The 27,733-nt window shown below is 49.5% G+C and overlaps 1 protein-coding gene across 1 annotated transcript in view; it reads left to right on the top strand.

The window, feature by feature from the left end:
* The first annotated feature begins 3,323 nt into the window (after window positions 1–3,323).
* LOC100909301 (uncharacterized) overlaps window positions 3,324–27,733 on the top strand; it is a 44,676-nt gene continuing 20,266 nt past the window's right edge. The window contains exons 1-2 of the mRNA XM_003741283.2: window positions 3,324–3,516; window positions 10,737–10,783. Coding sequence (XP_003741331.1) covers window positions 3,468–3,516; window positions 10,737–10,783 — 96 coding nt within the window. The 5' untranslated portion in view covers window positions 3,324–3,467. The remainder of the gene's footprint in view (window positions 3,517–10,736; window positions 10,784–27,733) is intronic.

Here is a 27,733-nt window from a genome sequence, read left to right as displayed (position 1 = left end):
TGGCCTTATAGTTCTCGGATTCATGAAAAATTTGAAGTTTGCGCCAGTATCAACGAAGTTCTCCAACCGAAAGCGAGGTATCTCAATGCCCGCGACGGGAATCGGGCTCGATAGATCCCGTCGAGAGCAACCAGCTCGTGAAAAACGAGCTCAGCTTCGCGGACTGGCTAATTTCGCAGCGATGAACAATTTTTCACATGATTAGCAACGAATGTATGCGTAACAAGCGCTGGTTCTAGTAATGATAATTTAGCCACTAATCGAAAGTCACGGGAGACAGATGATCTTTGCAATGTCGAGGGTTTTTCACTTTACATGATGATGATGTCTGCTAGGATGAAGACAACTTTGGCCATCACCGATTTGAACTTTCTTTCTTGAGGAGGTATTCGAACTGAGGACTTCGGCTCGTGGGCGATGAAAGCGCGTGAATTCTGTGGGAATCGTCGTTTACTCGTGCGAAGGACCTGTGAAATGTTACGTGTCACCGTCTCAGCTGAGTGAGAAGTTTCGCTGCGAGTCAACATAGTGTTGTGGTCGAGACAGCGTGACAAATATTTGATTCCATTTGTTTGCGTGAACAATCCGACCCTCTAAATTGTTATGCCGTCGTAAGTTCTGCCGCCAAGTTGAGTTATCTCGGAATATCCGACGTTCCGATTATGACCACTCAGCCCTTTCCCGACTCGAGCGTATCCCTTCACGAACGGGGTTATCGGTCAGAAAGAAAACACAAGAAGTTCATCATCCGGAAACTACACTAAACCCCCCAAGCATTGATTCAGTTGAGAAGTGTCTACTTGGGACCAAAATAGATTCTCATCAAAAATGAGATCTTACACAGTTTCCTCAAGGTTGGGACGGTCTAGAGCAGCGACGCGCTGGGACACCGGTCGGGAGACTCCTTCAAGGCAGAGAAACTCGAGGGGTTCAATCTACCTGATAGGCTCCCGCGGAATTTTCCCTCTCGATTTCGGTTTCCTCCGTTCATAGCGAATTCCACCAAGTGATACGGTGAGAATCCTTCAGACTTGACTCTAGAGCCCGTAGCTCGCGATAAATTTGTCGAAAATGGTCGGACGAAAATCTACATGAATTTTGAAGCCTAGTTTGAGCGAGATAGTGAAATGCATTGCAATGGCCGTGTCGGTTTCAGGCGTTCAGATTCTTCGAGGCGTAAAGGAAAATTGACTTTAATGAAACTGATTCAGTCAAGGTTCTCGTGGACTCTTATCTGATTCGCGAGCTCGAGCATAGCGTCAGAAATAGACGCAACAGAAAAAAAGCTTGGACAGAAATGATTGTTGACCGTTTTCTCCCCCATAGAAACAATGGTGCTATGCACCGATCTGACGCGTCTGAAAGACCCGTGAAAATCAAGATCACCTTCGCATACGTACCCAATGGGTGACTATAGCCGGGGATGGCAGATATCACAAGACACGCCGGACTTCGCACTCGGATCGCTCCGGTTTATCGAGAACAAGCGGACGCGGGCCGATCATCATCGAGGGTCGGCGGATAGAGAGCACAAGAACGTTCTACTGAATATGTCACCGAGTTCTCGAACGAATGTTGTGATTCTTGATCGATGACTCCGAATTAGCTGTCGACGGTGAGTCGGGCCTCGGCCTTCGGAAACAAAAACTCGATTTCGATGCTGAGAAATGTGTGTGTCTCGAGAGAACTGTGGGCCCCATGCCTTGAGCTCAGCCAGGGCACCTTCCTTTCAGAGCAGGATCATGGCTCTTCGACCGTTGGAGAATTGCGACGACTTCGATGCTTAACCGCGGACATACCGATTCCAAGTGGTTGGGGAGAGCAGCTCAGACTCCATGTATATGCTGTCTAGCTCCTGTTGCTCTCCGAGCCTGAGTCGCGAGATTCCGCGCTCCTGAGTTCTTCCACGAGACCAGATGAGCCCAATCGGAAGAGAGAATTAGACATCGATCTCCCTTTAATGAGCTTATGCAAATCACCAATATCGAGAAGTGAGTCGACGCTCGCAAAAGGATTAGCCCTCGAAAGGAAACAAGAGGGTCCAGGTTCCGAGGCTTTCGCGAATCGTATTTTCCCATGACGGAGTTTTCGGCGACATTTCTCCCCGCGCCCAACAAAAAGTCAAGTCTCACTGATTCGGGAGAATGATCATAAATCATCGGCAACAAGGATGAGGCTGATGTTGTCTCACACACACGCACCGTTCAACGTTACGTTCAGAGTCGATCAGCTTCCATTGTTGTATGCAATAAACATTGGTGAAAGATGTTTCCTCTTTGGCACCTTCCGCCTGCGACAGTCGTCGCATTGTTTTCTCTAAAGGGCCGACGCTTTCTTCCCACGGAGTTTTTGCACCAGTTCGATTTCTCTCCCGACGAGAAAGTCTCTGAATTTTGTCCCACTAATTGATGTGGTGATTTCAGGGCCGAGCGAGCGACCATACGTGTTTTTTGACGGCGTTTCCTAAACAGTCTCCAGGACGCTAGAAATCGCGGGCTCCGCATGCCCGACCGTGAATTATGTAATTGATGTTTTCGTTTTCACGTCGTTACGAGCGCAGGATTTTTTTTTCGAATCATGCCGAAGTCTTATATCGGATACCACACATAGTACAGTTATTCGTGCAGGGAAAAGTATAATAGCAAGATGAGCCGTGACTCGCTCCGAATTGCCTGCGGTGGCGTATCCGCTTCGGAACCCGTTTTCACGGATTCTTTCTTCTTATTGAGCGAAATGCATCGGAAGCATACGTATGAGTCAATCGTGAGAGCCGCGTAATGGCAGTTATCGATTTGAACTGGAAATGCCTCACGGGTCCTGTGACTTGAAAAAACGGCAGGAACCCTGCGAAACCTGTTCCAGTACTCGCCGCGGAACAGCGCATCTGGACCTGATGCCAATCCCGCATTTCCGAATTCGGTCCATGATTTGCATCAGCTGTCGCTTCAGTATCTTTAGAACTCGCGTCAAGATTTGGCTCCACAGCGACGCCAGCATTCGTTCCGCGGCCACCGCAGCACTCGATTGGTTGGCGATCAACGTTTTGTCGCGCGAAAGGCGAGAAGGTCTTCGGTCAGCGGCGAGGGTTCTCGCGTTTGCTCCCGTCAAGCGCTCACGTCGAGAAACAACTCGATCCAGACTTCTGTTAGTGCTCTTACTATTAAGAAGCGACTTCTGTGTGTTCTCGCTCGAGTTTGCACGCGGACCACTCTTATTTTGTGATTCGCGCAAGGATCGATCCGCTTTGAGCAAACTCCGGAAGAGTTTTCCCGCACAAAAGTGCGCGAGCTCTGGGTGCGCGAGAAAGAGTTCTCGCCGCGGATTTTTTCGCTCGAGATAACTGACTACCGCGTACGCTCGGAATACGGTTTTGTGTTGTGCCTCCATCGAAAAGCTATCCACCGTCGTAGCTTGAACCCGCTTTAGCTTTCGGATTGTGTGCCGTGAGTCCCTAGCCTGAGGTGAAGATGAGGCTGTTTGTGATCGTGGCCGTCTCGGCCGTTGTTGCTATCGCCGGTAAGTTGAGATTCCATTCCCACCCTGTCTCTGTGATCCTTCCGATCCGGCTCAGGGAAACCCCCGGATTTATGGACCGGCGAGCGATCGATGGCATTCGCTCGAACTCCGACCGGTCCACCGAGTCTGGCCCCTATTCACAGCGCGGATAAGAAGAGATTCGACTTCGCAGTCCCGCATCTTTCCCCAGAAACCATCGAGGACCCACGGTAGTGCGCGAGATTCAAGCCTCTCTCGGTCAGACCTTATTCTGTGTCACCAATCTTCACGACGGAATCGATTCAGAATGGTCCGCCCCGGCTACCTATGGTTGCTGCAATTGATTTAATTCTTCGAAGGCAGACGCTAGCCCATATTCTTCTTCGCTTGTCGCTCTTCTCTTGGTCGGGAGTTCAGCATACTCACGCCACGGGAACATTTGCTTGAGTAATGCCAATCTCTCTCATCACCGAACTAACTCACGACGGAAGTCTGTTCCTCGATGAGAGAGAGGAGAATCAGCGAGCACGCCTGGTGTAGCGGCGCGGCGTTCTTCTATCAATGGCGTCTTTCGACGACTTGTTTGCATTTAAATTTTCAACTTTCCGTAGGACTCCTTTGTAAACAGACCCGCTAGTTCCAACGAAGTTCTCGTGATCGGCCAAAAGAGAAGCGGCTGCGTGATCAGACCTTGGATCCTCTTGAATATTCATGGAGTTCTAAAACAACATGTTGTAACTAGTTCCAACCACGGTCGAATATTCGTTTCAAGTTCATCTGGAGCAGTTTGAGATCGATTCCGCTTGTCCGATCTGTTCGAGAGAACTCCCACTGACGGAAAGAGATCGCCACGCCCACTGTGAAGGTGGACTTCGTTCCTCACTGGATGATAACTCGACGGGACTCCGTGTTTCTTTTGCGACGATCCCAATCAAGTCTGAGTCAATTCTGCGGATCTCCGGATGAAGCCACCTATCATCGGCGGACCGGAGAAGTCGGATCCGAGATTCCCCCTCCGAAGCTCCGTTGAGCTCATCGATCCGAAATCGTCACCAACGAGGCGACGTCTAGAAATGTTGTCGCTTTCAATTGCCATTTGTCATTCTCGACCGCGGTGATGGGTGATTCCACTGAAACGATGAGAAGAAGCTGACTGACGGGAGAGACACTTAAAAACCCAGTATCATGGTCCTAGCGTGTGAGGGACAACAATACGATAATCTGAGGAAACCTGTCGGTTTCGAGAGAATCGTCGCTCTTTGTCTAAAGCGTTCGGACTCTCCGGAAACCGTGGGCTTTAACGGTAGCGGTGCGAAGAATAGTATGAGCCGAGTGATGGGTGACTGCCGTGGATTTCGAGGAATTCCCAAAAATATTTGAACTATATGCGATGCTGCCCCGGAATAAAACTCGTGATGAAACTCGAAAGTGCGCGTTTATCATCGGCGGCACAAGACGGTTCATTGTCGATAGCGCATCGGTCTTGTGGTGGAGGCGTTTGGAGTAGGATTCGTGACGAGAAAAATATATATAGAGGAGGGAAAAAGGAGCTAGGATTCGAGCTGAAGCCTTTGTGGAATCGTTGAGGGCTCGATTGTCCAAATCATATGGAATCAATCGCCGCACGGACAGACCCTACGGCTTATCTGGCGATTGACTGACCGAGCGGGCGGGCGAACGGATCAGCGCCAAAGATGGGAGGGCGGGAACACTCGCCATGAACGGACAAAGCTCTCCAGGCTGTAATCTTGAAATTTTCGCTCGTGTTTTTCTCCTAAGTCAGCCCATTCAGTATCAAGCATATCGGATTATTACTCGCGAAAATTGCAAATCATGAGCCTTGACCAAATTTCGAGCATTCGTCCCCGGCCTAACTCAGATTCGTTGTCCCAGCTGTCGGAGACTCGTGAGCGGGACTTGTGAGGCAGGGGAGGCGTAATTTTTACATAACTCCGAATTCATTGTTAGTATATGGTCCGGAACATCCTTGGAATATCATGTGAGGAATCATGGCAACTCTTCTGACTTTTATGTCTATTGGACACAAACTTTCGTGAATGTAGTAAAGGAACGACACGAGTTACAAGCAAACGGATGAAAGATTCGCTAATGCGATCCTATGCCGGTCAAACGGTTTGTCCAGCGAGGACTGGAGTAGCCGCTGTAAGAAATCTGCTCTGCTTTTTCGTTGCACATTTCACTAGACTCATATAATCGTAGTGATCATATTGCACCAAGTGTTGTGCAAATTCCTGCGCGTATTCACTCGTGTACGACTAGAATGACAGAAGCTGAGGAAATCGTCACCGCTACAGGGGCGCCACCGAAAAAGACGTCAACGCAGACTCCAGCAGAGCCTAATCATCGCTGTATAGTTTGCATTTCGCCAATAATTGCCCATGAAAAAGAGCGATCATGGGCGCGGACCAACAGGAAATTCAAAATATTCTATATATAGAGCCTACCGGTATAGAATAGAAGTCTACTCGATCTGGGTCTTGTACATTCTTCTCGGGGTCTCAGAAAGTATTTCGAGACGGAAATCTGCTTCCGAGATCGATTCGCTTCTTCATTTTAGTGGACGTCTGAATAGACCTCCCATCCGCATTGACGCGATCAAGTCGACCACAAGCAGGTCAAAGATCAGCCCTTCACTCGGAGCGGACAATCGGAGCTCGCGCACTCGGTTTCAGCTTCCTCGCCGAGGTCGTTCTCCTTCTCCCGGACCTCCTTCCCGGTCGAGTCCTCATTGTTGTATCCGGTCCGACGCGAGTGGCTTGTTCGAATGACGACCAGCCGACCGAGTTGACCGCTTGATAGTTTCCCGTAGTTGCTAATTCGACCGCTGCTCTAGGAAAGTCTCTCAATCACCGTAGTCTGCTGACGGTGAATCCAGCGGCTCTTACTGTTTGAGAAAAATGGACGTATCGTACTTCAGTCGTAGAATGCCGAATTTCTGCGGAGTAGATCTCCTCCGCCGATTATCAGCCCGGGTGAATCTTTGATCTTCGGCTGCTCATTGATCCGATCGGTACCGAATTGTACGTCCTGCCACGGCAGCTGTTGTTTATGAGAGATTTCGACTGTCGATCGACCACCGAGCAAACAGGCTTCTCGATCATTACAGAAAAGCATTAGCGCAGTCGTACTTACGTACGACTGTCAATGTGAATGAGAAGGCCGACCGATTTGTGTACCACAAATTTTTATCAACGTCAGCAGCAGTAGAGAATTTGTTAATCACCTTGTCTTCGACATTCGGATGCCCGAATCTGATTTCCTCCGGAGCCCACTCCGAAATTTTCGACATGGCAGGCAGCATCTTCTTTATCGGAAGCAGAAGGCATTGCTGCCGATATCTATCAAAAAGTTCCTGAAACGGGATTTATCTCTCCCGGAAATCCCTGAAATCCGGTAGATTCGGATTGATCTTCCATGTTCATTTATTATCCCCCTCATGAATAAACGAATCGGAGTGCTATTTCATTCTAGAGCTTTTCATGACTAATTTCTCATGATCAGAGGTCTCGATCAAAGGACAACGACAGAATCCGGCCGACAGAATCTTGAGCTGAAGAATTGAGATAATGAGACTCGTTGAGACTTCATTGGTAGCACCAAGAAGCTCTGGGATTCCAGTCGAACGCTTCCGACGCATCAGTCGATCTTCGATGGCATGTATTTCTTTCGATGCTCCATAATAATTTTTTCCGCTTCTCGATTCATTTCATAGAGTCAGAGCATCACGGAGACCAAACTGGTGGGATAAACGACTGGAATTCCATTCTCGAGATGGGGAGGTTGGGACTCCGGCTCCAATCAGACACTACTTATCCACAAACGTTTAGGTAGAACGTTCCAGTCATTCCATTCTGCTGATCTGGTCGCGAGAAGAGCGGGAGCAGACGGAATCAGACAATATTTGTTGCGTCAAAATTTGCATCGGCAGAGGCACTGTCGCTCATTGCTTTGTGCTGTGTCTCATTATTTGTTGTACTCAACCGGTATATCGGAATCGGAACTCCGACCAGCGATCCATACATACTCAAGCGATTTCGCGGATCGATTGGAACGTATTCGCGGCTCACCTTAGCTAGTCGCGGATCATCTGATCGATCAGGGAGATCGATCCGATCCCTTCTGAGGCTTCTCACTCACGCTCACTAATCAGGCGCGTCATAGAGGAGAACGAATGGGTGCCAAAAGACGAAAACGATACGCTCTACTGATAGGAGACGCTTCGATATTCCTCCAACCTATAGAATACTCACCCTCCTCGCAAAGATCGCAACAGACACAGATCATTGCGAAATAGAAATTGTTCTGATCGAATGAGATGCGAGAAATTTCTCCACATCATCTGTCATACGACTTCATCCAATTGATTGGACGGTGCAACGGCTGATTTCCTGAGTTCTGGATCGATCACGGTCAGAAGATTGCACAAGACCCCGATGCGGAGAGCCTTATTCAACATCAACGGGATCGTGTTACCTCAAACAAGCATGAATCCGCGCTATTATAGGGATTTGTCGGGATTATCAATCATCGTTCAAGTATCCATCTGTGGAGCATGGCTCAATATGCTCAGCTAGTTGCCATCGAGCTGGGAAAATGTGCCACTATCCGTGAACGACACCACCATTCTGATAAAACTAATCATTCAATCGACCCTAAACAGTGAAACATTGAACTAGTCAGATGCCGGTCTGTCTTTTCATCGATACGTGCCCTTAGTCTAGCAATCAATCGATCAATCATACGATCATGATCAACTCCCAAATAATGAATGGATTGACTGATATACAGACCTGTAATCAACCTACCCAAATTATTTCAAGTTAAACGCCGGAAGCGACGCTGAAAACAGCCTTGTCGGCTCAATACGACATCGAGTATTCAGCAAAGATGACGTTTGACCTGATCGTGAGAAATATTTGCCGAGCTGGCCCTAGCATCGGAATCAGAGTTCTGATTCATTTTCACGGAAGTTTGCTTCATCGACATGGGAACAGTTGCATGTTTTCTCGGAACCTGAACCTCCGATATGTCCATGAAAGCAGACAGAAGACATCGATCTTTCCAGTGCACATAAAGTCACCGGGTGGAAAGCTACTGTGCCTTTCTGACGAGAAACGCTTCGGATGTCGTCGTCGAGGCGGCTTGGCTCCATTCGAAGCACCACACGTAACATTCATAAACGACGGATGCCGTCGTTCGTCCGTCTTCGTTGTTTTTTTCGTCATGTCCTTTGGGATGTTGCTGGTCAGCTGACCGACCGCCTCTTCCGTTGCTTCTTCATTCTCTCCTTTTTGTTTTCATTCCTTGTCTTGGCAAACGTTCACGCGCGCCGGATCGCGCCCTGTCGCTTGCGACGCCAACGATGGTCGTCGGAGCAATGGGACCTAAGGCGCTTAGTTTTGAGCGGAAGAAACGTACAGAATTGAACTTCTTCCCAGGGAATTGAATTCTGTAATTCGATGCCCGCGGAAGGGATGGATCCACAGCGGAGCTGTCTTCGCTCCCTCAACTCTTCGAGCTCTGAGTGCCGACGGAGCGATTAGACATAATGGTGGCGTGAGGTGGCAACTGGATTTGGCCAGAGGGTAGGTTGGTCACTCCCATCACCGTCTATGAAAACTTCCGCTCGACATTGCCAAGGTCGAGTGATTGTCAACAGAAGATCCCCATGTATCAGCCAGCAAGGAGGTCCTACTTTCTCTCATTGAATTGTTGGGTCAAATATCGTTGCCGAAATCGCTTCCCGAGGGGAGTTAGCGAAAGTTACTTCGTTTGTTTACTCCGTGTTGATTGTTGGCGGCTCTTGTTCGAATAACATTCCGTCATACGCGCGAGGTTGCAAACTCGCGAAAATGATCATCGGAGCTGAATTAGACATTATTCTAATGAGCTCAGTCGATGGTGACTAAGCAGTTGGGACACAATATTTACCCACGTATAATATGCCAGACTTCCCCGAGAATTCGAGCTTATGTCGTGCCCCGAATCCGTCTCTGCAACTCCTGCATATTTGACTGTGGGTCGACTTTTGAAGACTTGTCGAATCATTGAGCAGATATCCCACTCCCCCTCGATGATGATCAAGCAATCATCTGTCCCGCTTTGCCGACTGTATCCAAGGAGATACAGCCGGCACTCCACTTGGTGACCAATGAGGAATGCGAGAGGATTAACGGGGAATTGAGGAACAAAAAGTGTAAGGAGTAACCCCCGTCGAATCGCTTGACGTAAGCTGTTATGCCCGCGTCGGACCGCCATCCAATCCTGGTTCTTGACTGAGTGTTGTCGTCACGAGAAAACTTCCTTGAGAACGTATTGCTGAGACTTTTTTTGTCTTCCCCTTATTTTTTGGCTGTTTTGTTTTCGGGACTGGCTCGGAGAATACTCTATCAGGCAAAATAAGCATATACGTAAGCGTGGGACAAATCATCGCAATAACGAGCTGCCAACTGAAGGATGCGCGGTCAGACTCTTCAGGGAATCGTCGCCGAATCCTCTGTTGGGTACCTGCTCGTCAACACGCGAGTCGCGCGCACCCGAATACTTCCTACCCCGGAAAGAATACTGAATAGAGGGAAATTGTACCGTGAGATTTCCGAGGGCATGTAATGTGGAACTCGACGAGATCTCTCGAGGACACCCCGCAGCAGACTTTTGCCGCTGTTGTAGCGGAGGTGATCATGTCCGCTCGAGAGCTGATCCATGCCGAGGCTTCTACTCCTCCAGGTCTCTCTTAGAAGAGAGCGACTAGCTGCTGGGAATCAGAGGCAAGGTCGAGTTTACTGCTACATAGTGTCTACCACAATGAATTCTGGAGTTTGGGTCGGCGGATGGAAGAAAACCGGATTTGCCTCCCGTTCCGGCTCTTCACCGTTCTCTGTGTTTCGAAGACGAAGCAAGACGGACGAGTACTTCGTGGCCCTGACCTGGAGCTTCTGCGGATGATGCTTGATTTGGCGCAATTTTCTGTATCTAATTGGTCAGCTCCCGGTTGATGATCTAGTTGAGCTGCCGTAGGGGTTTCCTCATCGATCGGTTGGGAAGTGAGCGTGTTGCACCGAGACATCTTCATCGATCAACAGCGCGAGCCCGATCACGGAGCAAAATGAACAACTCCGGGACGATTCCCATGCCGCCTCATTGATAGATGAAGGATTGATGACAGACGTTGAACAAAAGGTCGACCAGGAGTACATTCCTAACGGATTTTTTTTCTACAGATGGTCAGTATCGTCGCATCAAATACCGCGAGGATAACTACTATGAGGTGAGTAATCATTTTTCCTGTTGCCCAGGTGGACACACCATCTCTCAGGGCTGGAATGGACATCGGAGATTATGTCAATCATCAGTGTGATAGTTGTTTGAGTACTATTCCGATATCTCAGTGGATAGCCATCTATTTCCGAGGAATCGAATCCTGCTCATAGCTGGGCCTCCACGGAAATGAACAATCCGGTGCGCAATCGCTTCATGATTTCCCGAGCGGTGCTGAACACTGAACACACGGAGGAAACGATTCTTGACCTCCTATGTCTTGTGTCCGTTGATTGCAGAACGCGCGAGTGTTTCACGCTATAGGTTGACCAAAAAATTCGGAAAATGTATAATCCGACGAACATTTAGTCTCCTCCAAATTGGACTTCCGACTGGTTCACCGTCATGTCGCTTCTGAATTCAGGGAAGGCAGAATCGTCGAAACAACGAGCACTCGAGGTTTTTTTTGTGTTTGTTCAGAATCGACGGAGCTAATTGGTCCGTTCCGAGTCCTTGACGTCCGATTTGAGAGGTTCCTTACGTAATGGTCGGCTTCGGCGAAGATATGCGGCGACTTGTGTTCTTATTAAATAGCATGGTGGTGAAGGGGTTGGCGAGCTAAGAACCCGTGAGGTTAAAAAATGCAAAGGATCAAAAATATATTCGAGAGAGAACGTCCGACTAGAATGATAACCCTCTGAGGCCGCACAATTTCTGTTCACCGATTGGATGACTAGCATGGATGTCTTTCTGGCGGGGTAATAGGAAATCCCTTCAAATTAGTCTCAAACTTTCAAACGTCCTCAATTCATGAGTGTACAAGCGTCTCCGCGTCTATGACCGCGACAGGGCGAATCATAATCATTCGACTCGGATAATTTTCATTTCTCCGAGCTATCCATACGGTGCGTGCAACAGCGCTCGATTCGACGTGGTTCCACAGGACTGGTAGTTGAGACTAGTTCAAGCACGAGCGCGACGACCCTGACCTGGGCTAGAATGGGAAAAAAAATTCCCCGGAAAACACTTGAGGAAAGAGCGTGAGAAGCCTATGCTTTATCGGCTCGATTATCAGATTCACTCCGATCATCGGGAAACATATACCCACCTAATGATTCGCTTCTGTCTTCATTTTCCAATCTACGCCTCATCAGCATCTTTATTGGATTTGAGCATTCCCAAGAAGCTCATTTCTGGAAGCCTCCTCGCTGAGTGAGAGCAGCCGCAAACTTGGCAATCAGTTTTTCGAATAGGGACTCACACTCAATCTGAAGTTCCATCCTCGATGAATAAGTCATGAGTCACGATCCACGATTCAGGATGACGGCACCTAGAGGAATGTAAGAAGTACCGCGGAATCATATTCGGCGGTAGGGCGGCGGGAAAACAGCGCGGGTAGGTTCTCTATCGCTCACCTGGGCAGCCCGAGACCATGCGAAGGATATTCAAGTCTCTCCGCCGGATGAACACGATGCCATCTACCGGGGCAAAGGTATCTTCAGATCACCGATTCGATCGATCATCGCTCGGCCGACGAAACGATCGATTGTCTCAACTCAAATCTCACCGACCCACCACCGAACGGGAGCCGTGCATTTCGCCGCCGCGCCGGCCTTCCCAATCGAAGAAGATCTTCGCAATCATCAGTGGCTTCCATGATTCGTCAGTAGTACATCCCACCGGATCGATCAGCGACTCGGATGAAATCTGATCGGTCAAAGCAACGATTGCCTGACTCCTCGTATTCCCCACTCGATTCGAAGCAGTACCTCGCTCCCGTCCATCGATCAGTTGCTTACGAACTTTCGATTCCGAGCAATTTTGCACCTTTCGCCCGATCCAGTGACGTAGCGAGAACTGGAGAATTATCGGAAGAAATTCAGGGGATACAATCAATGCCGCGCAAGGTGATGGCGATGTCAACGGCTGACGTTCGGGCTCAATCAGTCGCGGCGCACGGTAGCGGCGTCTGAGAAAAATTTTCGTCGACTAACGATGGAGCTGCGAAAGAAAATTACGGAATCTTGTTCATTAAACATTGTATATATTGGGCACAATTAAAACGGTCTGAAAAAGTTTTCTCTCCACGCTTCTCATCGCGACTCACTCTCCGGTGCGTTGCGGATAACCTTGACTGGTCGATGAAACCGACGGTTTTTATTTATTAGATCAGGACTCTGGCTACTTCGATCAGAGGGGCGGCGGACCTTTCAACCGATTTGGTCATTAATCTAAAACCTTTTTTCGCTCGAGGAAACGCTTTCGATTTTTGCTCTAGTTTCTGGCGCTGGAGAGGATGTGCTGTCGACCGACAGTCGTCGTAGTGTCGCGCGTCGCGTCCGTTCATGAAAGATTCCCGCTGGTTACGGCGCCGCCACGCGCACCGTCTCCGAGCGCTAATCATCTTGAATTTCTGTAATTGATTTTGCGCCAGCTATACCTATGATTGCTGTTCTTGTCGTCGGCTCGTTCGCGAAGGATTTTGTCATTTCCACTCGCCGAGCTACTAACCCACACCTGGTCATATGGTGCGGGTTACGGATTCGACGGTGACAATGACAATCTTTCAGCCCTGGAACCATTATACATATGATACTCACCGGAGGTCAAGCTACGCGTTTCGGGCGGCAGTACGACGGGACATCTCGCGTACGATAATCTCCCTGGTGCTATCACTAGAACGTTGCGATCGATTGCTCTCCAGGCAGCAGTTCGTACGCGGTGGTTGCTCTTGATTTTTCGTGCTGGGTGCTACCGATGACGCTGCTGCCGCCTTCGCCGTCACGGCTCTGTCCTTTCGTCGAGCCAGTGGACGTACACAATCGGAAGCGATGGGAACTTTACGATCACTGTGCGTCGAAAGGTTATCAAATACACTGAAACCGAAGAGCTTCCGTTCGCTTCTCCCATCGCTGTTGTTTGGTGGTCGGCTGAAGCTTTCGGGGACCGCGATGGGCGGACAGGCGGCTGTCTGGCTGACTTGATCCGCTGTTTGGATGCAGCTCGGTCCGTGAAATTCGTTCATAATTCATCCCCTTGTCGTGTGAGGTGTGATATCGATAAGCGAGCTTCGAGCCGCGGGCCGAGGTTGGTAGAAGAATTAAATCATCAGCCGATTGCCGCGTCGCTGATTCACTTATACGATTGGTTTCGAGCTCCGGTGCAATACGGCGACGGGGTCGTCGTCGGCGACTGACGTGCGACAGCTCGGCCAGACATAATTGCAACATGCACTCGCGACGACACCTTCTAAAAGGACAGTGCTCATCTCAGAATAGTGTGAATGTCACACACACACATCCTTTCGGATTCGTTTTCGAATCCGATGGGGTCGACCTCTTCCGTCAGCGCAGGCGAAGACAAATCGTCGGATCACGCGAAGAAGTCTCGACGGAGTCCCATCTATGTATTGTTGAATTGAGCGGAATGTCGACGAGTCCGGTGGGCGATCATCCGGTGTCATCATCAGATAAACACGTTCATCTAACGATGTCGATCCATTACGGTCAACGATGGTTGACGTTTATCGGGGCGTCAAATCTTTGTTTTCTCACACCTCACAATGCAATTGAAGTCGGACGAATGAGCGCTCGGAGCCGTCAACGATGACGACGACCCCCCGAAGAGTCGCTGTCAATGAAGCAAACCCGACCAAAAGCCAGCCGCACAATGAAACGTGAGCGGACTCGAACGCCCGTCTCGTGAATCGAACGGTCCCGGATTCGTGTTTTGGAGTAGATCCGAATCCGCATTGAGGCAACTGGAGTTCCGACTGCCGATTCTTCTTCATCTTGCGTGTGTGCTGCGTTGGGTAAACAAACAAATAAACGAAAGCAATACGTTGGAACATTTGGCTGGTCCGCCGAATTGAAGGATTGCCGTCGGGCAGAAAGCCCTCTTCGAAAACAATAAATTCTTGACGGAGTCCGACTCGACGGCATCCTATGTAGCGCGCTTGACCAATGGATTGACCGGTCGCTTCAGGAATCGATGAAATAACTCACTGAGCGATGGAGAAACGTGAGACGAGTGAACAAGGCAGATCGAAGAGATAGACGCGTGACACTTAACCTAATTCTCGTCTTTGCTGAACGACTTCGTGAGGCAAGCTGTTCTCAAACTCAACTTTCGCCATAAGACGCCTCACGATGACTATGACGACCCTTTTGACTTCCCCGACTTCTCGTTCGACGAATCCGTGGTTTAATATCCGAACTTTGAACCGTTCGCTCACGAGGACACCCGAAACCTCAGCTGGATCTTTTCGTGAATTCCATCAAGGCTGTCAATGTCCGTCATTGATTTTGCGAATCTACGATCGATTCATCTATCCGAGACAGCCTCTTCCATGCTTGAAGAACCATTTGTGTCAGTACCTAATGATTCGACGCCACCGTACACTTCACATGAACGAATGAATTACCTCGGAGACCTTTGAGCAAATATTTCGCTTCGATAATATTCATAGCTAATTGTTTTTTGACGAGATACGATCTGTTATCCGATTTCCGTCAACATCATTATCCCCGACTCGTTCATTCATGAATCGCGCGATTCCTACTTAGATGCTTATCATCGATCCCTCTGTTTCGGTGTTTTCCGGAGAATGCCCATGACGAAAAATCGGCTGCCGTTTCCGCTGTTCACGCATTATCTGTTCTCGAAGATATTGTGCTATCCGATAGAATTTCGCTCTGTTCGACAAAATCATGGCTATCCGTGGGAAAAAAAGCATATTTGTTTAGAAATTCCATCGATAACAATATTGAGGAAATCGGGGGAGACCTCACAGCGAGCGATCCGGAGCGGAAGAAATCATAGTCCAAAGGATGAATCGTCATCACATATCCAACCCTGGACGCGGAAAGTTCGGTTCCATCATCTTGATGTCACCAAAATCATTGTATAGGAATCAGACGCTCCCGGACCACAGATATTACAGCCTAGGTATGTACTTCCAGAATCAGGCTCCGGCATGAGTTCGGAGGCAAGTACGGAAGCGACGCGACGGTGGGAGTGCGAAGGGAAGCATCGAATGATGAGCAGGACAATGAATCGATTGAAGCGCCGACGAATTGAATAATTGATTCGAAAACAAAAACATGGAATCAATTGTCGGCGCGCAGCTGTCTTCCTCTTTTCGGAAGACTTCTCATCCGTAAGCACGTCCGGTTGTCGGTCGTGTTGTTTATAGGGATTTGCTTTGTTTCGTTTGTTTATACGTGCGCTTGCCTGTGTGTCTGTTCCGAAGTGCGTGATTGTGCGTTTTTGAAAGTCATCAAAAAGAAGTGCTCGTAATGGTGGTAATTCCGGCAGCGTGGCGGAATCAACAGAGGGCGTGCAGTAAGAATTATACTCAGAATTTACATCCTCAAAGACAGAATTCCTCGCTTAGCTACCACCTAGCCCAGTCGAATGTACTGCCACCGCCGCGCCAGATCCGCCGGAAGGAAGGCCAAAAGACTAGTCAACTCCGCCCTTAACTTCACGTTGAAGGCTGACGGAGCGTGACTGGCCCAGACGTTAGGGGAACTTCTTTGACTCGACTCTGCACTAAAAAGTCGTTCGGTGTCCGTTGATGCTTCGCTAGTCGCGACGCCGAAATGATGTCGTCCTAAGGTCACGCCTTCGATGGAACATTTTAGAGTATGTCACGCATCCATCGGCATGCATAGGACTCATGAGATCGCTGATTCGGATTGATCAAATATCAGAGAGACAATAGACCTCCGAATGACTGCAGAAAGTTGAAAAGTTCAATGAATGACATGTGTGGCGAGCACAAAAGGAGGACGGATCTCAGCGAGGATCGACTCTCCAGATATTATTGGAGTCTCCGACGCAGTTTTTCAAGCTGTCCCTTCGCCGGAGAAATATATCGGTCAGAAACAACTGGCTCGGAGGGTTCTCGCTGTCGATGGGGTTGAACTCGATACATTCCAACAGGCCGAGACCTGAAAGGTGATCTGACTGTCCTACGCGCTATCAAGCGAAGAGTATCTTACAGGGGACTAGACCGTTCTAGGGCTACAGACAGCGAACGAGCAAGCGCACGCGAGGCGACACCGATGAAACCCCATGGAGGAAAGAGACCAACATCCGCTCGAGCGGGAATCGAGGCACACGGTAGCCTACGCCCGGACGATGCAGACCGCACGCGAGTCGGTTGACTGCAACACGCAGACGTGCAGGGAGATTCGAGATCGTAAGCCACATATTTGCGAATGCCGAACACTTTTAGCAATCGAGGATTCAATCAGATAGATTATGACGGGCGATGACCCTCCACTCCCGGCGTTTGTTGAAATGACACACATTCCTGCGCGATCCCAGTGCGGAATCCATCCCGTTCCGCTGCGATAGTGCCAGGGACAACCCCCTTCCTCGAATGTCATCGGTGCCGCAAGTTGATACCGCTTTGATCAGGAAGTGTATCGGGTCTTCGACTGAGTTTCTCCCAGTTTGTCTAACGGGGATGTCCATTCACGCTCCTCGAGGAATCTCACTCACGATTCACGACCCCCCCCCCACCGTTATTCGGAGCCGCGAATCTATGCGACAGCTTTTTCATTGTGAAATTTAGTCCTCCGCTGACAATCGCTGCTGTTGTACTGCTACCAGGAATCATGATTTTGTATTCAACTGCACAAGTCGCACACTTTGAGCGACGGCCACGAACGAACGTAATGGATGGTCGTCTTCGTTCCGACGATCCGACCGGGCGACAACGTTTCGTCACGAGAAATGCAAAGACAGAGACGGAAATTCGGGATGTTAGCCAGTCATGGGAGTGCTCTCACCCGCGCTGAGAGATAAAATCATTGATAGACCAACGACAAATTCTTGGACAGTTAGTCGACGAATCGCACTAAAACAAACCACAGAGCGAAGCTACGGGCGACTGACAACCGCAAACATCATCGAATCGAATCGAATTTCTCGCTTCACGCCGCCGCAAACAATTGATGCTTCCATGCGATGCGCCGAAAGCTTTTATTCACATCATCGCCTTGAGCATTGACACGTTGCCCACCTCCCCGCCATTGTTAAGCTTTCTATAGAGATTGATCATCCGAGGCAACTCTCGAGTATATTCCTCTCACAGTACCTATACGGGAATAAATGCCGATACGGGGATAAATCCAGGCAGCGAATGCCCAGGGTGTCAACGAGGGATCATGGCTCGTTTCGAACGCATTGCGTGTTTCGATATGAATCCACTCCTTTCATAAACCCACTCGATCGGGGGCTCTCTTTGAAACGGTGAATCGTCACGCGAGCGCTCGCTCGACCGAGGACGCTCCCAAGAAAACTTCGAGCAATGTCAACGGAACACATAAACTTTCATATTCGTAAGAAACACTTCAAGTATTTGCTGAATTCCAAGCTCGCGCGAGCGCATTGTCGAGCACACCTGAATAGCGGGCGCAACTTTTTCTGTGTGGAGAAAGCAAAGTCATCATCGTCGTCCCGGAGGAACGTGGATTTCTGGAAGGCAAAAGTGAAAGAAGAGCATCCGCGACTGTCAAGTCGAGTAATTAAGCTCTTCTCATCCTGGCAATGAAACTTCAGACCGCGTGCTCACACGATCACCTACGATTACGACCACTTCGTGGTCGGAAGCAACGGAAGAGTCAAATACAATTGAATTTACCATCTCTGTTCGACTCCTTCACGCCGTTCCACTGATTTCCCCTCGATCGTCACCGTGGAAGTGGGAACTCTTGACTCGTGATTCGCTCGATGCGTTCCGTTTGTTCCCTAGTGACGCCCAAAGACTGAATGTACTCTTCGGAACAATTCGAAAGCTTTCAATGGGAAAGCTGCGCACGACAGAGATGCTCGACGGGTGACAAAGAATCCAATCAATTACTCAAGGTCTGATGGGGTTCTCACCCGCATCCTTGCTGTGGTACTCACGATTATGGTTTTCCGATTCATCATCAATACAACGATCTTAAACGAATCAATTGATGAGCGATCATGCTCACTTTCTGAACCTCTCGGATCAACATCCCTTCGTTCGACTGAATTCATGCTAATCTTCCAACATCCCGATCGATCGCTGATCACTGATCAGTGATCAGCGATCACAGTATGTATCATACCAGCTCGGGATTTCGCGTGAATTGCATGAAGTTCGACCTGACGAAATCTGATCACTGGATAACTGCTAGGTAAGGGACGGAAAGGTTGAACGATCGGTCAGTGTTGTCTTTTCTCCCTGTTGTGCTCGTCGAACACTGATTCCGCCCGGGGGAAACTGCACCCTATGGCAGCCGAGCGCTGTTTCATATTCAATTTGGAAGAGGTGTGCGGCTATGCCGTCGAGCAGCGAAGCAACAGCAACCCGCCAGAAATGATTGGAGCAGCTAAATATCCACCCGAAAGACCGTTCAACGTACACCAATCCCATGGCGATCGACCACCCGCGCGCCGAGGGAGGTTGGATGAATGAATGCAGGAGAAAAATGATTTGATACTCCCGAGAAGCACCGGACTCGAGAAGCGAAAGCTCAGTCGCATTTCCTCATCGAGGTACTCTCAGCCTTTGTCGGTCGGTCGGTCGATCTGAAACTCACGGGAAAGCGGAAAAGCGCTTATTCATGCGCAAACTCAACATACATCATATCGGACCCGATAAGACGTCATATGACCGATTCCATGCCGGCGATGTTGCGCCTTGCATCTGGACGAAGATGCGGCTTTGGGTTCAAGAAAATCATTCCTGAAGTGCTCCGAGCGCTTGATCACAATTTCGACCGCGGGAGGGTGGCAATCAAAAAGTAATTTTGCATGGCCGGGCCTTCACTGATTAAACACTGCGGTGGGTTCGATGCATACGCACACTTATTTCCGAAGGCATGATTTTCACTCCTCAGTGATGATTGCGATCCGTTAACGAGTGATGACCTAGCCTGCATAAATTCACACCACGGGTCGGTCAACAATGAATAAAAGATCAAATAGACCGATTAATAGAGCGAAAAAGTTGAACCCGGGAGGCTCGACAACATAGGCCGGCAGAATGCGTCCAGGCTAATATTCTCATACGACATCCCCGAGCACAACCCATGTGAAGAAAAGAAAAGATCATGAGCTAACAATATACCAGGATGACCAAAAGACTCGGCTCTGCTCTGCTCAGGTCCTGCCGGAACAGCGCTCAAAGTTCTCTCGCCGGGCTCGTTACAAGTTGACTCACGCAAAATCTAAAGTGTTGACCGCCAATCGACCCGGATAGCAATGATAATGGCGAACATTTTTTCCGCTACTGTCATCATTACGGCTGTTTTCATTAATGTAATTATTGTTCTCCACGTCGAATCGATCGAGTTGATCGAATCCGATCATTTCTATGCTGCCCGATCGAAGGGAATGGCCTCAATGAAGTGTGCCCCCGAGCGCTTTCCAGGCTCCTGGTGATTGATTCTGCATTCATATCCGAGAGAATTTATCTCTACATAATGAGGCATTCGGATTTGACTGATTGTCGTCTGGAAGATCGAAATCAGCGCGGTGTACCCAGGTTCTGTCGAACCTCCGCACTCAGGACAAGGAATCGAGAACCGTTCGGGGCTCTTATGTTGAGACTCTGATCCAGAACTTCTGGTTTCTGTATCTTGGTGGCCAACCGAAGATTCCGTCTACCCGCGGAAATCAAGGAAAGCCGGATGGAACCTCTCTCTGACGTCTGCTGGAGGTCTGACCTTCAGCGAAGAGGATATGAACAAAGAAAGTAGATACGTAGAGAGGAAGCAGAGAATGGAAGAAAATATTCGTGGATGTCGATGTGAATGCAGATGAGAGCTTCACGCTGCGCAGTAAAGAGCACGTCACTCCACCGGGGGATATGTCGACACCGCTTCGCGCCGTAATCTCGAAAGTCTCCATTATCCTTGGTCTGTCACAGAACCTCTTCGATTCGTACTCTCTGATGTCTTCCGCCCTATTCCTCAGTTCATCTCTCGACTCGCTGTCAAACTCCAGGTTCTATTCTGGCACCTGCCTAGAGTGATATCCCCAATTAGAAATTGTCTCACATGGGGTGGGGAGGAGGAAAGTTCTGCAGAACGCAACGTTGAATAGGAACGATTATATCCAGCCTTCAGCGGTGCGCGCTGTCCTCAAGGCTCGTTATTTCTTCTGTGGTAGCTCGTAGCTCGCTTGTGAATCCGACTTACGTAAGCTGTACGCCTCGCATGGTACGATACGTCAAATAATCGGTAGTGATCAAACGATTGCTCGGAAAATGTTCTGTATTGAGCTCACTGATGCGGGGATCAAAATGAGCGATAAGCTAACAGTGATACATGAGTCGGCAGATGAGATAGAAAGAGAGAGATCCGAAAAAGTATCGGGCACCGCAGAAAATCACAGAAGGAAACCAAAGGCCCGCCGATCGGAAAACCGAGTGCCCGACAGAAATCGGCTGCGCACAAATATGTGTATCAGCCGTTGAACGCGAATTAGCCGCGAAACATGCGGGGATTCGTTTGACCAGATCGAAAGGCAAATCATTCGATTCGGATGGTTCGCGCATGGTCGCCCGGTGGCCCATGATTGCTAAGAACGCTCAACGAAATTTCCTATCATTGGAATCGAGCAATGCGTCAAATTTTGACCGACTCGACTGCGGTCTTCGGTCCGTGGATAAACTTACACCAAATGAATGAATTAGGCGAGCACATCAGCTGATGGATGTACATCATTTCCACGACCCGGCCATTGATTATTCGATCAAATATTTGACGGCTGATGACCCTCGAGAAGATCACGCGTGACTTCTTCCATCGGGGGATGCGCAAGATCCACCACACAGTCTTCATACATCGATCCGTCCATCCATTCATTACTGGTTTTGAATAATATCCCATGTGGGCTCGCCACTAATCGATTCCAGGCTCACGAACACTGATCGCACTCCTCCTCTAGACTCATCAACTGAATTTAACGGGGAGACAAGAGAGACTCCGCTTACAGAAAGCCAATCGACCGCAATAATGGTTGAAGAAGCAGCTCTTCTGATGAAAGTGAAGCGAAGCGGGACCTTCGTCGTGTCAAAGTGAACATTGCCCTAGGTGGACGGGACCGAAGGATCGAATAGCGGGAAAAGGCGACTCACTGCGGGGACGTCAACTTGAAACGTCGGCGATGTCGCGTCGGCGGCGTCGATGGCGCGGCGGCTAAATGCTCCGTCGTCGATGAACGACTGCTAAGACGGGCTTCAGGCCCTTAACATGCCACTGCGACCGGTGACAATGGACAACGGACTCCGTGTCGCAAGCTTTTTCTGAAGGATCGAGCAATTGTTTTTGCCATTATGCGCCTTGAGAAGTCATCGACCGATCGACTTTTGGATTGATGAAGGTCTCGATCATTTGCCCCGGTGGTGATGGATAGCCTGACCGTAGACTTGATAAACTGTACATTGTAACTCGACATCGACGAATGCCTAGATGAGTTCATCCGTCACGGGTGGGAGCGGCGCGAATCGCGCCTGCACTGTCCCTCGATCCTCCGGATGGGGAATTCATCTCTCGGCTCAAGGGAATTCCCTCTGGCATCGATGCGGGAAAATCTGAGAACCTAAATAAAGATTTGATTCTCCATGAAATGATCGATATGTCGAAGATCTCTTCTTATCTCAATGCTCTTTTCTCTCCGCGGGATCAACCTCATACTTGGGATGATCTTTTTCGCAGCTCGGGTCTTCAAAGAAAAGATCTGTTGACCCGAAGAAAGAACCCAAGGCTTGATAGAAGCTGAGACGTACGTAGCGCGGCGGGGTAGCGAATGAGCTCAGAAGTTTTCTTCTGTTCAAGGAAATTGTGAAAAAGCATACGATTGTAAGATAAGTCCGACTTTGAATGTCAAAATACTAATGGAACTTATCTCACCGAGCGCCCCACTTTGTCTTATCGTCTGTTTGTATTGTACGGACGCGTTCGTATCCATTCTTGTCCACAGGTCCATGCAGTGTACGCAAGCGAAGGAACGTTCGGTTATGTAGATGACAACGACATCCACGACCAAGCATTGGACAAACAGCGCGTTTGCCGCTTCCCAGTCGGCTGCCGAGACGGCAGTCAGATAGTATCGAATATCTATCACCGACAACTCGATAAGCTGCCGAATCATCTGCTGTTGCATTGACACATCCGAGACAGCTTCCTATTCAGCTCCACAAAGAGCTCCGCGTGTGGCTACGGAACAATCCGAATTTGGATAATTCTTCGTCGTGATTTTCTAATCCCGAATGACTGAGCGCTCCGTTCTCGACCTACCGTTCCAGACACCGGTTTCTTGCTTCCATCGATTTCCACTCGTGGCTGTTTTCATCGGTTCGGCTCATGAGGGCTCTCGCTGTCATCTGAAATTTCCTACTCTCATGCTGAACATCAAGCTTCCGTCGCTCTCCCACGCTGAAACATTTTGTCAGCTACGAAATACGACTGGACTTTTAACGATGTTTACTATATCAGTCAGGATTAAGGATTAGCCGTTTCCAGGCTGTTCTTCATCTCCGACGCCGACGTTTACACTTCCCGGATGTGCGACTATGAAACGGACTCCTTAGGTCCGATGAGGGGGGAGCAAGGAAGGCGTGGTCTGCTGGGGAGGCCCAGACTGGGGATGATCAATCAGAGATTCGGGAAAGCTCTTCCCCGTGCTCGTCTCGATTCCGCTGGAGTTCCTATACCGCGCGGCAGCGAGAAGCCCTGTAGATCGTCCACGTATGCTCCATTATTCCTAAGGAACGCTTAATAATGTTCCATCCGCACGGCGCGCGTATACCGATTCGACAGAATGACCACCGTCCATTGCCTCGTATTGAATCTAGAATGAGTCCGCTGTAGTGATTCAGGTTGAGGACGCAGACGACAATCTGTTGAGACGCGTAGACTGCGCGGCACCAAGGTCATCTTCCCCGAAGGCTTCGCCGAATGCGAAAAAAAAACTCGTGCACGGGACTAATTCAAGCCACCGCCACTCTCATCGCGCTCCGAAGTTCTCTCACTGCGCACACACTGAGCCGTCGAGACGATGATCGATACGAAAAGTTTCTCCAATATCGCCTTGTTGTGATTTCGCGTTTGCTCCTTCACGCATGCTGCGTCATGTGATGACGAAAGAGAGTTTCTCGATCGGACAGTCTCAGAAACAACGATCATTTCGCCGGACTGGGTTCGCCAGGAGCTGAGGCTGTTAGGATGTCGCTGAAAAGACACCAGTATCGTAGAGGAAAGTCAAAATTATCGCCAGTGCCAATCCGAATCCTTGTCCGGCTTCTCGAATCGACGATGCGTCCTGCCCAAAGGAAGGAAAACAAGCGGACATGAGAGCGAGCTACGAATGAGGTGCGTACGAATAAGCGGAGCTGGTAGTCGCACATTCAGGACGTAATCAGTCCCGAGATCTTGCATTGACAAGCATCCACACCTTCCACCGCGGCGTCAAAATTTATCTGTTCCTGTTCTGCACCTCACAATGCCATCGGCACCTGCTACCCAAGGTGTCCAGTTTAGATCTTATCTTCTGGGTTTTGAGAAGACAGAGGCTCCCGATACCGGAACTGAACCGTCCCTGAACTCCGAAATTACCGCTGAAGTGACCGATCGGAAAGACCTCATCCTTAGGTGTCTGGGCTCCTCGACTCCCATCGAGACTGCCCTCGCCGTAGACTGTACATATAGCCTCACTGACATGACGGTCTGGCGGGGCCAGCGATTGAAAAGAGGAGTGTGAAGTAGGGTAATGAGCAGGACTTGATCAGAAGCTCGAGGGGGATCCTTGGAATTCGGCGCCACCTTGATTTTTGACATCCGTTCAAAATCAATCATCGTCGCCTTCGATCTCCGAGTTCAGCTCATTCGCGCTCTCAGCCGCAAACAAGTCGGGCGACGCCTCTTCCGGGGACGTGGCGGGTGCTCGGAGCCAAGCCCGTCACCTTCCGAAACTTGACGCTCTGAATGACGGACTGTGATGCCAAGGTGTTCGTCTGTTTTTTACGAAACCGAGTCTCCCGTTTCCAGGCTGAGCGGTTCTTGATGGGTGGCTTTCTAAATGGCTAGTTGGCAGGCGCAATGGTTTCACATCTGATTCCTGTCGCCTCAGGCCAGCGACGACGACGACAACAGAAGCGACGGCTGAAGGCCGACGTCTTCGTCCCTTGTCGCGAACACACAAAGCCTCCGCTACCTCAGTGAGTCGTGGAGAGCAATACTATCTCGTTGTCTCGTCGCCGACGTCGTCCTTGTGTCTGTGACAAACTCGCTCATGGTCGACGTCTCCGTGCAATCCATGTCCCTTGGTGTTTGCCTAACGGAGGCAGTCAGCTGCTTGGACGCCTCGATGATTCGACGGCGTTCACTTGGCAGCGGCGTCTATGTACTGCTGCTCGCTCACTCCACTCGAGCGGAGGTTGAGCTAGTGGGGTTTGCCGTCTTCCGGAGCTGCCTTCGGCTACTTGCTGATCGAGAGGGAACTTATTGCTTCCTTGCAGTGCCGCTACTCGAATGTGTCGGAGAGACGGAATAGTTGCTCACTGACCTGTCTTGGAGTTCCATGGGAGGGGGGCGGTTGAGCCTCCAGCCGACAGGATTGCGGTGTGGACCCCATTTGATTCCGAATTCCCCGACATAATGCTCTTTTCATTCAATGCTAATGTATGAATGTATGGAATATGGACGCAGCCGATGCGGAGTCGATGGCCGTCAAATGTTTTTTTCATCTATCGACGAAAAACGCGGGATCTGCTCCCGAAATCCGCGAGAGGAGGGAGGGGGCGCAAGAAACGAGTTCGAGAGATCCTCGACGTCCGATAGATCCGAATGGTTTTCTATGAGTCGACTGGCTCAACTTTTGCGTCTTCGCTGAATTTTTCGCGAGGTCTTCTTCCGCTTCTTCTTCCGCTCAGACACCCCTGAATCGCTCGTCGTACCAGGGGTGTCTGAGCGGTGGAGGCAGTATCTCAGCGCTCAGCGCTTATCGGATCCTCAATCAGCTTCATAATGAAATCGAGTGAAGACCCAACAACAAATAACAACATTGAATCACGCTGGATGGAATGCGCGTCAACCCTGGCTGCCTGAGAGAATAAGAGGCGGAAGTGGTTACATTTCGCAGGCTTTGTGTGCGTCTGTGAGCCCTTATAGTATTTGCTCATTCTTCGCTGATCGCTCAGACGTGCGTCCTCACGTAGCTGCAAAACGCACGTCTGATTCAGATTCGGCAAGTCTTCGAGACCTGGAACTGAAATCGTCGTTCAGGACCCGGCTCTGCTGTTTCCAATCGTTTGCACCGATGCGTTTTACGACTGATACGAGACCGGACTCAATGGCAGAGAAATCCTTGGGAAATTGAAATCAAATTTATTATTCCGGATAGGGAGCCACAATAATTTTTGATACTTCCTCGCCCATTCCGTCTTCGATGATGCGCATTCGAAGTGATCCATTCCGAGGCAAGGATTTTTCTTCTGTGCATTCCCGAAGTTTTGGCTAATTCGCTTCTCGTTCTCCAGTTTTCGGATGAATTTTGACGGAACGTTTTCGAATGGTTCCGATCCGAAGCTTTCCGCTCACTCAATGAATATTCACTCGGCTACTTCAGAAAGCGGTGCTTGATGGGGGTTCGATGACTGTTTATTTTTTCCAAATTCAATTCCGTTTTACGGTCATGTGTTTATTCCGGTTTCCTTCGGTTTTTCAATTCAGAAACAGTCACCGATCGATTTGGCGTGCGGCCAGTCTTCGTCGGATCGTCGCGTCGATCGTGCAGAAAACGACCACAATAACTATCTCTGCTCAGAGTAACGGTTGTGATAAGATGAACAAGAGAAAAAAGGAACAATTCGTTTGAGCGAGTTATTTCTGTGCCGTCGCACATCGGCGAGTACCCAGGCATGTGCCGGCTCGGACGAAAGCTTCGGAAAACTTACTCGAAACAATCGTCGATTTTGGCATATATTCTCTCTGGAATCTAGGAGCTTTCCAAGGGTTCTGGTAGATTCTTTGTCTCGAATGACCCGTGAGCCATTGGTGCTGGGGGTCGCCGGATTCCATCTCGATAGCCTTTGGGTACACCTATTGACAAAGTACCCACCGAGCTGCTGGACTGTTTCCCGGTGATTTAGAGCAAACGGCAGCGAATGAGACAACAAGGAAGGTGCAGCGATGGAGCGAACTTTGGGAGGGAAGGGCCTTGATAACGAAAATTTCTGTAGATGAATGATCCGTGCGGATTCCCATTCAGTCACAAACAAACACAAACAACCACTTATTCTGAGCAGCTTCTGTTCTGAGGCGGAAATCCTCGGGAACGACCTCACATCATTACGCGACGACGGCACGTGCTGCTCTTTCGGACAACCGCTATAATTGATCATCGTCCACCCTCACGACGAGCCATCCATCTTTATTTTAATTCTCGGCTAGAGGATACCGTCCGGAGTATAATAGTAACTCGGATCACGTATGAGCTCTTTGCTTCATTCGATTTGAGCGCTTCAAAAGCGACCGGATCAAAGCGCCCGCGTTCTCTCGTCTCTGAGTGCCGAAAGTCCAAGGCGATTCCAGCGATTGACAGATCATTCGCGGATCAATTTTTTTTGTTTGAATCGAACTCGCACACAGGAGGCGAGTCATTTGCCCGAGGCTCGCTACCGGGGTCCTTTCACGTGGGTGTTAAGGGTCGTGTCATTCAGTCCGACTCAGCAGCCACGCCTCATTCATTACGTGGGGCATTCGATACCGACAGAAATCACACAGATATCTCTGGATTTTGACGGCTGTCAGCTACTGTGTATATTATAATCGTTATCGAGAGTCAAACTATGCAGCGAGAAATTCCAAAGTCGGCCCTCACGTCAATTCAACGGAAGGGAATACATAATATTCAAAAGACCTTTGAGGAGTTCTGAATGACGACGACTTGCAATCGCTTTTGATGCGTTTCA

The sequence above is a fragment of the Galendromus occidentalis genome, unplaced genomic scaffold, assembly GCF_000255335.2.
Source record: "Galendromus occidentalis unplaced genomic scaffold, Mocc_1.1 scf7180000077141, whole genome shotgun sequence".
Lineage (NCBI taxonomy): Eukaryota > Metazoa > Arthropoda > Arachnida > Mesostigmata > Phytoseiidae > Galendromus > Galendromus occidentalis.
Note: the sequence above shows the minus strand (reverse complement) of the source record. Positions and strands in the feature narration are given on the sequence as shown.